We start from the raw sequence: 15,093 nt of genomic DNA on the forward strand, positions 1-15,093 counted from the left end.
AGAGCAGTACAGTTGAGAAACAAAATGATTCCCTCTCTTTTTCTTTAAATAATGTAAAAGTGAGAGTGCTTGCACTACAGACCATGTTGTTTATTACATTTAAAGTCAATCTGAAGTTTACAGCTTAGACTACAAGGTATAGGACCATTACTGACTTCCTTTATGAGGAAGTCATTATATATTTCTCCATCTGCAGCTTCCATGGAAGAAACTGGTAATAGCTCAGAGGAAAGAATGCTGGATTAGAATACTGATAAATCTGACCCAGTGTTGGACTTCCTATCTTCCCTAGAATATGGCCTTTCCATTTTATATCAGAATGTCTTGGCACCAGTCTTGGCCTCATAGGCTGCATCCAGATGAGTGTGGCCGTACAGTATGTGGCACCGTAGAGACATCTGCAGTGCCACATACTGCTCATTTAGATGTCTTGTGTGCTGCAAGGGCACGCTGCCTATGCATGTGCTGCTCTGCTCTGCCTTTTTTTTTTTCAGTGGGTTTTTTTCACCCATGGATATCTGGGGGGATATCTAGGGATCAGAAAATTCTGCAGGAAAAAAAAAAGGCAAAGCAGCGCATGGATCGGCAGTGCCCGCTGCTCAAAAGCGGAGCCGGACTGTCTGGAGCCATGCTTTGGCTGCCAGTCAGAATCCGCATGGCAGAATTGCTGCAGCCCCAGGAGGTCCCCAGGCCCCCAGGTAAGGCTGCTGGCCCAATGTTGGCCTCAGCATCCCCTACCCCACCCTGGGTAATTTGCCGTGCGCCAAAGTGCTCATGGCACAGACGTTCCCAGGGGACAAGTAGTGGGGGCACAAAGTACGGTGCTGGTACTTGTCCCCAGGGGAACAAAACGTCTACAATCATCTGGATGTGGCCATATTGTCTCAGTCTGTCCTTCTTGTGTCAACATCATGGACACCCCTGCATGTCATGATGGTACAATTGCAACCACATAGGCAGGCTAGTCCTGCCTAGCTGATGTCACATAATATCTTTTTTCATTAAAATTAAACACTGAAGAGGTCAGTGTGTTTTGAAATTGTCGCATTCACCCAGAAGGTACATTCAAACATACCACAAATTGATTATTCAAGAGGAACCAATATACTCTAAAGATATAACATTTTGAACTCCTGATTCCCAACTGCCTATAAACGTGTAGAATATTCCCTAGTTTGCTTTGGCAGTTTAATCCAAACTGCATTAGGTTGTGCAGTCCTCTTGAGTTTCAGGTATTGCAGGTGTATAAAAAGCGTATCTAACACTCCTGTGTACATTAGAATCAGCTCCCTTAGGACTGATTTTAAGATTATACAGATAACTTTTAAGACTGTATGTGGTGATGCTTTCCTTATTTATCCTAGCTGTTTTTACACATCCCTAGTGTAGGCCTGTAGAAGATTTAATAACTATTCAAGATTCTTTTAAGTATAGTTAGGGATACCACTTTCTACTGTAGATAAAATTCTTGTCCCCAAGGTATTAAAAGATAGTGAAGTTCTTTCAGTTATTTAAGTCTAGATTCAGTATACGCAGGAGTGTGTGTGTGTGTGTGTGTGGGTATATATTCCTGTGAAAACTGTTCACATGAACACAAAGACCTCAGCTTCCTTGTCTGCATTTACAGTGCATTACATCATGCACGTTCTACCAACTTCATTAACTTTTGTATGTGCTACGAATGTATCTAACCTTGTCTTTAAGATAGGTTATTTCCCCGTATATCAAATAGCTTCATAAGACACATTCTTTCTCACTCTCTCTCTCTCTCTCTGACACACGCGCACACACCCAACCGTGTCTGTGAGTGAGTATACAAGTATACCCATAGATATATAATCAATATGTAGTGCTTTTATTGCAAGACTTTTTACTGCTTTTTACTCTTACATGCATTTGGTACTGTTCTTTTGTATTATCTAGTATTAATTGTTATTCTTTTTGCTTGTATGTTAAACATATAATCAGTCTGGTTCTTCAAACCCCTGGACCACATTACTGTCATATGTGCATACAGAGCCATGAAAAGATCACTGAAGAAAAGACAGCCATGTTTCCAACTGATGATTTAGCTGGTAATTTATCCCTTGGGCACTCAAGCCTTTGATTGGCACAATGAAAACAAAAGTAGTAAAACCCGGAATTTATAGACACCAAGAGACAAGTGATAAAACTTTGTTACTGATGTTCTGTGCTGCTTGTGAATTACCATGAGCTTTAGCAATATATCACTGTTCCAATTACCTTTGGCAGTTTTCATACCTCAACAAATGCCACCAGGAAAGAAAAGGAGTCAGCAGTAAGTACTTATCATAGGAGGGCTGTACAGCGATAGACTTTGCTTACTCTTTGGTCCCTGTGGAGTTAGTGTGCATTGAGGCAGAAGGTGTGAAATAATTTTAAAATACACCTGGAATACTAGGAGCAGAGGAACTGCAATACTATTCTACCAATTCTGGCATCTTTTCTCTAGCAATGGCTAAGGCAGAATGTTTTCCCTGATGTGCATACGGTAAGTCATATTTTAGTGTTCTGTGGAATATTTTTGCATGGTGAGGGAATAACGCAATGCGAGTATGGTTTACAGAACAAGCACAGGGAAAAAGTATTACATTCTGTGCATATATGTAACAGGAAGATGCTGTGTCAAGACTTAAAAGGCAGAATTGTATTTCCTTTACACACCCAAATGGCACTTACCCAGCTGAGTAACTTCCGTTTTTAGAACAAAAGCACAATTGCTGTTCTATTCCACGTCTGCTGAGCATGTATAGTAGAGTGTACTCTGCCCAGGCAGATACATAGTTCTGTACTCACATAAATTAAATGTTAGCCAGTTAAAAAACTGATGATTACTGGGTGTTAGAAAACAGGAGAGGGGGGCACATTCACATTTTAGCCCTGTGGTTAAGGCACTTGCCTAGGAAGCAGGAAACCCATGTAGTATGTCCTTTTCATCCAGGGGGAATTTGAACTTGCATTTCTCTGACTTACTAACATAGGGGTCTAGCCACTGGTCCACAGGTTAAGCATTATTCAGACCCCTCTCCAGCCCTCCTCTTGAAGCTGGACCTCTGGGCTGCCAGGAAAGGGAGAGATGTAGGACCTGGAAGATCAAGCCAAGCAACGTATATTTGGCTTAATGAGAACTGCTATCTTGGATGGTGGCCAGTGGGTCATGTGTTCCAGCCTGGGCCTTTGTTCCTAATGGGTCAGAAACGTCCTCACTGCTTTTTATCCATTTTTGTAATGAATATTAAAGGCAAGATGCAAATACTCAGCTTCAAAGGGACATTAGAGAGGTGACTGCATAATGCCAGATCTGTGGGCCTGGTGGTTAGAGTGGAGGACTGGGATATGTACATTCAAACGTTCTTTGGTAAGAGGGGACCTAAAGCCTCAATCTCCCACTTTCTGGATGAGTGAAGGGGCTTGCTGCTGTTCTGGCATCTAATGCCTACTAGCCATGGTTTTTTTGCCCAGCTATAATTTTGGGACAAATGCTCACCCAGGTATGCAGATGTGGAGCAAACTACCAGCCTAGCTAGTGTGAAGCTTACTGCACATGCTCAATAGCCATATGGAAGTTTGCATGGTCAGACTACATGTGAAATAGAATTACTGGCTTTGCATAGGTTCCAAAAATGGCAGCTACATGTTTGGGTACCTGCCCTTTGGGTGCATAAAGAGAAAAATGTGCTCAACATCCCCTTGAAGAGCAGCTTGCCTTTGTTTCAGTAGTGGATTTTGAAATGCTTTCGTCTTAATATTTGAACTGTAAAACCTCCAACCAGAATCAGCTTAGCCAAGTAACCAGAGTCCTGAATCTAATGACTGAACTTGTTCTGAGCCAAGATCTCTGCTTCTGTAAGCATACAAAAGTCCATGAGAGTTCATGGAACAGCATCCGTTTCAAACAGCTGTGAATCTGGTCCTCTGTTTCCATCTTACACTTAACTGCTGGTGCTCAAAAGCAAAGGCGTTACCAAGAGAGACATCAGCGAGTTTCCTTTGGCTGAGAACTTCTCCAGTTGTTCTTGGCTTATCCTGCACTAACTACCTGTCAGCACTGACACTGGGAGGATTCTAACAAGTTACCTGGAGATTAAACATCCATTTCCAACCCCCGGGAGCGGGCCAATTTCAGGAATATCAGAGGTGCTTCACAGCTCCTGTCTACCTCTAAATGAGCTGCTTCTGACTGTAGTATGTACAGCAAAGGAAGAAGTGAAGTAGGGGAATGCCTGTCTGTACTAATTTTATTCATATATGCATTTAACCTCTGCTTTTGTTGCGGTACCCGCATAGATTTTCCATGCCTTTAAATCAAAACAATAAATTCCTTCATCTGTTAGGCGCATGCACACACACATGCTCATTCATGTATACCCTGTCCTCGAATTAAAATACAGATTCAGGATTGAAGCCGAGACAGTAATACCAATGTGAATGTCGAAAACGCCATAGAGAGTAGTGGGAGTAAAGGATGAAGAAGCGAGTCTTACAAAATTTTCTAAAGAACTCAAGATGCAGTGTTGCTCATTCCTGGCAAAGAAAAGCGATCAGCTGAGCCACATTCTGAAGAATGAGGAGAGACAAGAGTTGGTTTTACATAGTTATTCTTCAGTCTTGAAAATAAATATCACAGACATGTCATTGGTGAAGTGACACCTCTTACCATTTGTGTTCAGAAGGTCAACAGAGCTAGTAGAGCCAGCCAGGAAATAGAATTTCTGTCCCATAGGAAATTCTGACATTTCAAAATGTAATCCCAAATCAGGACAAAATGTCAAAATTTACTGTAGAACACAGGTTCCAAAATATTTTGTTTTGGAAACATCGAAACACCTTCATGAAAACTTTTCACATGAAAACATAAAAATCTGCTGTAATATAAAGGTTATATATTGCATATTATGTTAAAATGTCGTACATATATCTTACAAGCAGAATATGGTGTAGGATATAACATGATATAATACACAGTGCTGTATATAATATTAGATACTATCAAAATGTATTGAATACTAAATATAATACATTGCTGTGGGTTGGGTGTAGTACTACCTTTCATTTATGATAGTGATAAAAATTCATTAAGATTTTTGATGGAACCAAAAAGATGAAGCTGCCAGTGAAAATGCTGGGCTGTGCATGGCACATCTAGGGGCACGTGTGTTCATGGGCACTGTTTCAGGAAGATATGCAGGTCTGTGAACGAAAGGCAGGAAGGCCAGATAAGCTCAGAGCTAAGAAAGTCAGAAAGCATAATACACAACCACAGGAGCCCTAATAGCATGCCCAAAGAAAAAAATTGAGAGAGCTTTTGGGTTAAGTGTTGGCTGAAAGAGGTTTCCAACTGTAAGCAAACTGTTGTCTGGTGTTGGTTTCTCTTTTGTCAAGGAAATAGGTCTTTGTACATTCTTTGTAAATACCTGGGGTTACATTGTTAATTGACTCTATCAGTAGTTTCTCCTAATAAAAACAACCCACAGGGTTCCTGGTTGTCCATTTATTCCTGAATTTTGGATAACTATTTGGATGCAAAAAAGGGATAACATTTAAAATTAGGTAAGTCTTAAAAATTTAAAATAAAAGGTATTCAGCACAATGAAAAAATGAAATGCAGAAGTTAGAAACACAACAAGGTAAAATTTAATTCAAATGCTTTTGAAATATTTAAAAAAATAATTAATATTAACCCATTTTGGCCTGGGGCATGGAGCACAGTGTAACTCTCGTCCCAGCCCAGCCATGCACCAGCAGTTGCAGTGGCAACAGCTCCAGCCCTGGGACATCAGAACTACTGTATGGCTGGGCCAGGGTCAGAGCTTCATGGGGTTTTATTACTTTCTCTCCTTATGATTTCAAAATGAAAGTAAGTTTAGCAGGGGGTACAGCTGATCCTCTAAGTGCTGTTCATGATGACTACTCAGATTTACACAGATAACCGGCATTTCCCAGATCTGTCACATTAGAGGCATCCAAAGGGGAATTTCTAATTAGAAGAGGTGAGGTGGGGGCAATAAAGTCCCTCTTGACAGTGAATCAGTCCTTATAGCAACTGCTGCTGCAGTACCGCAGGGCTAGTTACTGACAGGTGGCAGCTGTGAGGGAAAGCTCTTGCCACACGATTTGCTTGAGGGCAGTGCTAATGAGAAGCCCTAACGTGAGGAAGGGTTTGTAATTGTGGGGAAAAAATTCAGTGCATGTTTAAAAAAGAAGAATCAGTTCAGCTGTTCTGTGTTGTACTCTGTTGGGGATTTGCTGACCAGCATTTTCCTTTTGATATTGATGCATATAAACAATCTTCCTGTGCACTAGTGACTTTATTTCTGAAGATTGTTCAGGTCCTCTTTGCTGTATATCGTTCAGAGTATATTCATGCATTGTACATGCATTCTCATTGCACTTGTATAGATCAGAGGAAATGTATGTAGTGTCAGCAAGAAGATATATATTTTAATTCACAAAAGAAATAAAATTAGTAAAATAATTATTTAGAAAGTGCTATCACTGAATTGTCTGTGAGCAATATAGGTCATCAACATAGGCTCCAAGACAATGTGATAACTATTAGAATCAATAGGTCTCTTCAACCAACTAAAGCAGTTTTGCCCAGCATGTTAAAATAAGAAGGTATCAGATTGCCATATCAGAACAGATCAATAGGTTTCAGATTTGACTCATTGATTTAAGTTAAAAGAATTATATGGACAGACTTTTTAATAATATTTTCAGTTTATTTTCCCATCATATATGCCTTTAAAATAACAATATAAAGCAAATACACGATAAAAGCAGAAACATTAGAAAGACCAAGATATGTGCCTATGAGATATCACCATCATCTTTGTTACAAATGATTGTGTGTAATTAGAACATCGTGAAAATACCGATACTTGTGTCCATTTTCAAGTAAGGGTGTAACTTTTCCCTTTGGATTAATTTTGATTGTATAGATACACTTCAAGAACAGGCAGACAAAAAGCAAAAGATTATACCAAATGGGAAATATACTAGCAGTCTAATTGCTGTATGATGACTGACCCTAATTTACTAACAAGATGTTAAATATCATAAATGAAACATGAGCTAAACGTACCTTATTACCATAAAAGCTTTAAATAAAGTCAGGGAAACAAGGATTGTGTTGTTAGGACAAGCTGTTTTTTAATGACTGGACTAAACAACTGTTCTGCTGTGTAAATCAACCATAGTGCATTTATTATTTAATGACAAACCTTGATATTGAAAAATAGGGGTCCATAATAGAGGGCTGCTCAGTATAATCAGCATAATTTGCTCTGTTTCTTTTGCAATACAGTTAATTGAAAGATAAAAAAACAACAGGCAATCTTCAGTTTCACAGCTATTCTGTCTGTAGAAATCAGAATGCATATCCCTTTTTTCTCTTGTCCCAAACAGGTGTATTCCAAAAAAAGAGACAGAGTTGAGGTTAGCCCCAGATAAATACATATTAAAGCAAAACCTGAACAATTACTTGGCCACACACACTGTCTATTTTTATAGCCATTTTATGTTAGACTAAGCTATTGCTGTGTATTCTGCCTTCTCATTATGGATATAAAATCAGCTTAATTCATGGAAAAAATCTGGAGTATTAAGTAACATTGCATACCTTTGTATATAGCTTGGTATATAGCTGTTGGTCCTGTACTACTCTGGTTAATGAGTCAGATCTTGAGCTACTGACTTCAATTTGAATGTTGCTATTGACGTCAGTGGCATTTAAGTCAGACTGTATGAGTACATACATGTATCTCAATGTATTACCATACAGAGATATTTGAGGTATCGCTGAGATACTGAAAGCAACGTGGGCATGTTAATGCAGTACTCTGCCCAAGCTAATCTATCCTACTTCTCAGGTGTGGACAGATGTTTTTGTGAATCACTTCAAATCCCACACCAATATGAAGCGCTTCAAATTTGGGGCACTTCAGCATCAGGCTGAAGACATATAGGCCCCTCCCATCTGAAACACTTCAAAATGGCTGGAAGTTTCCCGTCAGCTTCAAGGCTGGAGAGCAGACCTGATCAGTTTTGCTCCCAGAGGCCTCATCAGTTATAGGAATGGCACTGTCACCCCAGGGAACCACAAATGGATGCCTACCATTTCCTTGCCTTGCAGTCCTTGGCTGAGCAGAAGGTGCTATCTCTCCTTTCCTGCTCAAAACAGTCATGGTCTGCCTGGGCATGCTATTTCTCTTCTTCCAGAGAATCTGCCAGCTGCTGGGCAGCAGCATGACAGCACAAGACAGTTTGACCAACGCCCTGGAAAGATGCCTCCTTGACATGTGCTACCTACTTTGCACCACTGGCACCAATATACCTACAGACAATGTCATGCAGGACACCAGGGAAGATGGCATAGACTTTCCAGACAGCATCAGACCCCCTAATGGCATCTACCTTGCCATCCTGTACCCTGACCACCGAAGCATTGAGTATATAAATTGCAAGGGTTTCTTCTCCAACACTGTGGACCACCAAGGCAGGTTTATACTATGACCACCAGCTGTGCAGGCAGGGTCCATGACTTCAGGGTCTTTAGGTAATCTAGGAATGACATGGGGGGAGTTTGCCAATGCGGATACTAACATCAAAGTGAAGAGGGTAACTGTTTCCCTCTTTCAGCTATATGAGGACCCAGCATACCCACTCTTTCCCTGAATCACGAAGCCTTACACAGGGCACTTGGATGCTAGGATGGACCTGTTCAACTACTGGCTGAGCATGTACCACATGACCATGAAAAGCACCTCCAGTGCTGACCAGTTCCAGTGGAGGGAAGTGGGGGTGTGCCTGGACAGCACAGAGTACTACCTACCCCAAATGGTTATCTTGGCCTGCATCCTGCATAACATCTGCAAAGTGAAAAGGGGAACCTTTCCAAAGGACTTGGCAGAGAGTGCTCAGTGGCTTGTGGGCCAGTACAAAGCACAAGAGGCTGAGCCCTTGAAACACAACCATCAGGGCATTCTTGTTAGGTACACACTGCCACTTTCACCGTTACTGACCAAACTCAGCAACAGAGCAGGCCTCTATCAAGCAATGCTCCCTGCCCCCACAATCTGCAGTAACTCTTCATAGTAGGCAGAAATCACCCTGCAAGTTCCTTTTCTTATACCATTATAACAAGTTGTTATGGCCTTCTTATACCACTCCTTCAGCACTTTGACTTTGGCATAGCATCGATGCCAGTTGCAGTTGGCTCCTCCCAAGCAACCATTCTTGAGGCCATGCCTTTGTAGATGGCATGGTTGTGGTGACTCCTCTGGAGTGAGCTGTGGATGCTCTTGCATCAGTCAGGTGGTGAGCTCAGGGAATTTGCTGTGTATGAAAAGCTCCAGCAGGAGCCTATGTTGAGCAATGAGCTCCCAGCTCATTACACATGCACAGCACAGCTAAAGGAGAGTGTGACCACTCTACTTCTGGATCTACTACTGAGTATAGCCATCAATAAATAGTCCTCTGTTTTGCTCCTTTTGTCTTAAGTAACTCCTTACATTCTAAAGTAACTTTTGTGACAGTGTTTTGTTGACTTTATTTCTCCTCTTTGACAGCTCCTAGATTGCTTTGTCATCCCAGTGGTGATATTACTGTCCTGGTTCTTCCTGCTGGTACGATATAAGGCAGTGCATTTCATCGGAATTGTGGTCTGCATTCTGGGCATGGGCTGCATGGCAGGAGCAGATGTCCTTGTTGGGAGACAGCAAGGAGCAGGTGAGTGGATATGAATGTCTCATTCAAGGAAAACATTTTATCAAGCGATGTGAGAGGGCAGTAACGGGCCAAAAAGATGGAAAGGTCCCAAGAACCCACCTGGAGTTTAAAATGTGGTGTTCTTCTGTGTCCAACCAAATTCACTGCCCAAAATGTATTCATTCAAGGAAGAACATGGCCCTTGCTAATGAACGTTGGTCCCCTCAGGTGGATGAGATGGACTACTAGAAGCATCAGCAGCCCCCATGCCTACCTTACTAGCTGCATTTTCAAGCCATAACCCCTTCTTGTGGCCCAGGCCCTCCATGCACTCTATTCTTTCATTCCTCTTTTCTCCAGTTTTGCTTACTACCCTTTTGCTTGCTTCAAGCAAATACCCACCATCACTGGTTAGATACTTAGATAAATTACTATGCATACTGTATGATTCACCACATCCTAAAGTAAAGGTTAAATTTGGATTTGTCTGCACTGTACCTGGCAAGAACCTCCTAATATGTTAAATGTTCTTGTGGCACTTTGTGGCATTGTACCAATAGTGTATGTTTAGTTACTATTACAGCACACTAATGGGCAGAATAAGCAACGCTAGATTTCATCAATCAATGTCTTCTATCACATTGGTAGTCCTAATGCCAACCAAAATGATATGGGAAGGGCATAAATTCTTTGCAAATACTGTCAATTAGATACAGTTTTCAGTCTTAATTAAAAGTACCAAATTGTGAGCTGAGCATAATACACTGGGATTTACAATACTTGAGTCAGCTTTTGGAATACAAATCAACTGCTATAAAAACAGCATTTGCCTGATGCTGCTGAACAAAAACAAGGCCGTCTGGCAGAGACTAAACCAGTCAATGTTGCCCTGTCCCAAAGACTTCCAAACCATCTCCCTCTCCAGAAGCACCTCTGTCCCAGGAAAAAAGAAGCAGGTCTGTTTGGTTCTATGTATCAGCAAGTCAACGCTGAGCTAATTTAAATTCAGACCTAACTGAAATCAAATGATTTCAAGCTCCAAAGGAAGCATCCTTTCTCCCTGGCTACCGAATCATCTGCTTTTTAGTAAGTGGTCATCGGAAGCTTGCCACACCAAGTTAAAGGGAACATACAGTGGTTCAGAGGCCAGAAAGCTATCTGTAAGTACACAGCTTACACAAGGAGTCTGCCCAGTGGAGTTCCAAGTTCCTTTAAAAGGAATTCAGTAGCAGTAGATCTGTTAAGTAACCTGTCTGTTATACATTCATTAACAGATGTGCAACTACGGAGATGTCTGTTCAGGTTATTCAAAGCCAGTTGAATTAGGAAATTGGAAAAAACTTTGAAACTGAAACTGGGCTTGCATGAAAACCATTATGTGTTCCGTCTCCCTGGCAATCTACTTTTTTCACAGGATTTCATTCGTCATGTTAAGCAAAATGAAAAAGCTAGATATAATGCATCAATTACTAATGTAACTCTTCAGCCTGGGACTCTGAAGATTGTGTTTAAGAAGAAGACACTATTTGCCATATGCTCTGCTAAAGAGCACATATAGCTATCGAGTAATTTTATTCAGGATGTTCTATATGCATGCATTATTGCCTACTTCAAATGTAAACCTGGCCCTAAAAAACTGACTGTGCTTGTTGGTACATAGGGAGAAGAACCTCAGCCAACTGCCTCTCATGACAAGTGTTCCAGCACCTTTAAAATTGTAAAATGACTTTATTAGGATGCAAGGATATATTTTTGTGCCACATGTTTCCCCTAAGGGAGTAAAATAAATGAGCTGAAACATTTATGTTAAGGAGTCAAGATAGGCACTAAAAGTCTAAATACATAAATAATAAACATTGATTGTAAAATAAAAGGCTTTAGGAAGCTCTTCCATAAGGAGTCTGGCACTGTTTATTGGATATTTTCCTGGACCAAGCAAGCAAAAGGGATGAACAAAAACCTAGTGGAGTTTAATTCATTTTCAGTAAGCTCCTTTTTTCCTATGTAAAACTTGCTCACATTCCAGAGGAGTTAATTTATGCACTTACAGGATTTACCTGATATCACTATAACAAGTTCTGCCATGATGATATTATTATTTATCATGTTAGTAGATATTATTATTTATCCAGTTAACAGTATCAGTCCTCACTAAAAAATAAATTATACCTATATTAATATAGGGCTTGGTCATTGAGTAAATTGCTTGCAAGGTTACTCCCATACTTTGCATTCTCATAGCATCATTCATCCATTTGATGAAGAGGGTATTGTACAGAGACCAATCCCCTGCTTGTGCCCTCAGACTCACATAACTTGGATGCCACACCTCAGGGAGACCCACAGGTTGGGCAAAACCAACTGAATCACTTTGCCTCCACCTGTCAAGTGTCAGAAGCTTGGGAGTAGTTGCTGGCTGGGAATGAATATCTCTGGTCCCAAATGGCATACCAGAAGAATGGCATACCGGCACTAGTGCAAAGAGCAAGGTAACTGTGCTCCAGGCTCATTCCACAGAGCCCCACTCACCCTTCCTGCTGCCTGAAAGTTATGGCAGTGCTTGTGGGGGGATTCCTTACCCATTGTTGCCTTTTATTGTTATCCCAGCCTTGAACCTGCTTTAGGGATCAGAAAAAGGCAAGACTTGGCATCAGCCTTCTGGGATACCTTCAATTGGCTGCACCACTAGTGCAGCAGGATAGCCCTGTCTTTCAGGACTAGGAGACATTTCTCCATGAATTCCTCTGTATGTTCAATGTCCTCCACTGGATCCAGATAGCAGTGGCCATATTAAGGAACTGTCACCAAGGCAAGGGTACTGTCATCACCTATGCTTCCCTTTTCTGCCTCTAATTATGGTGGATACTCCCTGGAACAGAAAAGCCCAGCTTTACCAATTTTGGTGGAGTCTGAGGGAAGAGGTAAAGGACAAACTTACACAGGTAGAACTGACCTCAGGGCTTGACACCTTCATGGACCTGGCAATGGGCATTTATCAATGACTGTAGGAGCAGAGGGAGGAAGAGGTACTCCTTACCCCCTCCTGGCCCACATCTTGGTGCAGTCACTCCCGAGCCTATGCAGACTGGGGGGTTCTGTCACCTTACACCATAGGAAATGGAGCAATGCCACCAACAGGATCTGTGTCTCTCTATTGTGAGGCCCAGGGACACAGATTTGCCAAATGCTCCTAAAAAGTTGAGTAGGGAAATGAGTTACTCCAAGCCCAGTAAGGGGGGCCCATCTTGGAGTCATCACAAACTCCCTTCACCTATTCAACCACAGAAGTCCACAGCAAGTCCAATGCTCAAAACCTTCAGTTAACACCTACCTCCAGGTCCTGAGTCAGATCAGCCTGCTTCTGGTTCTGACCAGGGACTCTGGGGCAGTGGACAATGTTATTGATGAGACCTTCAAGCAGGCCATAGGAATTCCATTAAGGCAACGAACCAAGCCAGAGACCATCAAAACTGGAGATGCCTTACCTCTGGCATCTGGTACCTTGGAGTGGGAGAACATTGCTCTGGAGATGAACATCCTCAGACATCCTGAGATGATATGCTTCGGGGCAATCTGTTCCCTGCATTACCCCTTGATTCTGTCATGCTCCCCTTGCCGGATGGAAAGCCTTTGAGGTTTGCTTTGATCCCAGCTACTGTCAGCAGCATTGTGGATGCCTCACAAATAGCAGAAATACATCAATGTATTTGAGAAGAAGAATGCAGAATTCCACCCCCAACACACACCAGGATTATGACTGCGCCATCAACCTACAGCTGACAGCAAAGATCCCAGTAGGATGTATCTATGCTATGCCAGATCCTCAAATTGCTGTCTTCTGCAAATATCTGCAAGAAAACCTGGCCTAAGAATTCATAAGAAAGTCCACTTCACCTGTGGGAGCTTCCACCTTTGTATAGACTATCAGGCCCTGAACCAGGTCACCATCTGCAAACACCATCACTTACCTCTTACCCCAGAGCTGCTTGATCAACTAAAAACCGCCCACATAGTCACCATATCCCCCAGCTTCCTAACTGAGTCTGTTCCTAAACTCTGTTCCTGGATTGACATCCTGGCTTCCTGACCCAGCTTGTCCCTGGAATCTGCTTGTTCTTCCTGACTCACTGGCACCTCAGTTCCTTGAGTGGTCCTAGCCCTGGCCACCCACAACCCACAGTGATACTGGGACTGGATCAGCCCCAGTTGGATGTTGGCATATTACAACCCTATGTACATCTCCAATATCTCCTACATTCTACTTCATTACTCCAGTCTTCAGGGCTGCACCAAAGTACTTTTATATACATATGAATGTATTATGAGCAGTTTAGGGGCAGAAGAGTTGCATATGAGAAAACCCTTGACCAAATAAGCTTTTAATTAGCATTAGTCAAGAGACATGATTACATCCTTCTCGTTATCTTCCTCTTCCATCTATTTAATCAGTCCAGTTTTCCTCAACAGGGCTTCAAATGTAAACCAAAGTATGCAAGTAGACTTAAAATATTCAAATAGCAGCCTTAAATCAAAATGTTTGGTCTCAGAGCCAAATTTCCCAAAGGAGGCCTCTGTAAGATATGAGATATGCATGAAGCCCATTCTTTGAAATCATACAAGGTTAGGGTTCAAATTCATAATATATGGGTACAGTAGTGGTTAAATGATTTCTGTATATCACCTTGAATGACACAGTCATTGTGACAACAGCCTGACAAGAAATCTTCTTGGTTCAACAGCCCATATTTTGATGCACACGCAAATGTCTTTGACAAGCCATTCTCTAAAACCAAGTTCTGAGGTCAATAATAACTCTTCAGTATTGCTTTGCAAAGGAGCATGGAGTGTCGTGTCCTAGCTGAGATAAATGCTAAGTGACTGAGATCAACTAAGAGGTAACTGGACCTCAGGTACAGGCAAAATTTTTCAGTGAATTATAGGGAGAGGGGGGAAGCATACAACACAGGAGCTCCATCTTCCCCATATCTATCCTCTCCCTCTTTGGGCTTGGGAAGGGGGCCACTCTGGCAGCCTCCTGGGAGGTGTGCAGGAGCACTCTCCAGCTGCTTGCCAGAGTGGGCAGGCTCCAAGCGCCCTTGCACCGAACACTGAATGTCTGTTGGGTTTGCTCCCACACTAACTTACAGCACTTTAAGTAAAACACTATTGGTTAGAGTGCCTCCACCAGGGGCTTTTTGAACATCTGTGCTTAGCCTTTGTGTTTAGGAAAGCTGAACTACTTGTTCAGCTGAGGCCAAAGTTGAATTACAATGCCTTCCCTGGACCCTCATGAACTACAATAAACCCACATGGATTTCAGAGCCTTTCATATAGCTCACCCATACTTAACATGAAGTTGTAACT

General features: G+C 41.9%; 1 protein-coding gene across 1 annotated transcript in view; it reads left to right on the forward strand.

The window, feature by feature from the left end:
* The window catches only part of SLC35F1 (solute carrier family 35 member F1), a 428,569-nt gene that overhangs the window by 366,349 nt on the left and 47,127 nt on the right, over window positions 1–15,093 (forward strand). Inside the window, exon 4 of the mRNA XM_090038537.1 lies at window positions 9,591–9,750. Coding sequence (XP_089894663.1) covers window positions 9,591–9,750 — 160 coding nt within the window. The remainder of the gene's footprint in view (window positions 1–9,590; window positions 9,751–15,093) is intronic.

The sequence above is a fragment of the Crocodylus siamensis genome, chromosome 1 (genome assembly GCF_052110815.1).
Source record: "Crocodylus siamensis isolate JL-2025a chromosome 1, ASM5211081v1, whole genome shotgun sequence".
NCBI lineage: Eukaryota > Metazoa > Chordata > Crocodylia > Crocodylidae > Crocodylus > Crocodylus siamensis.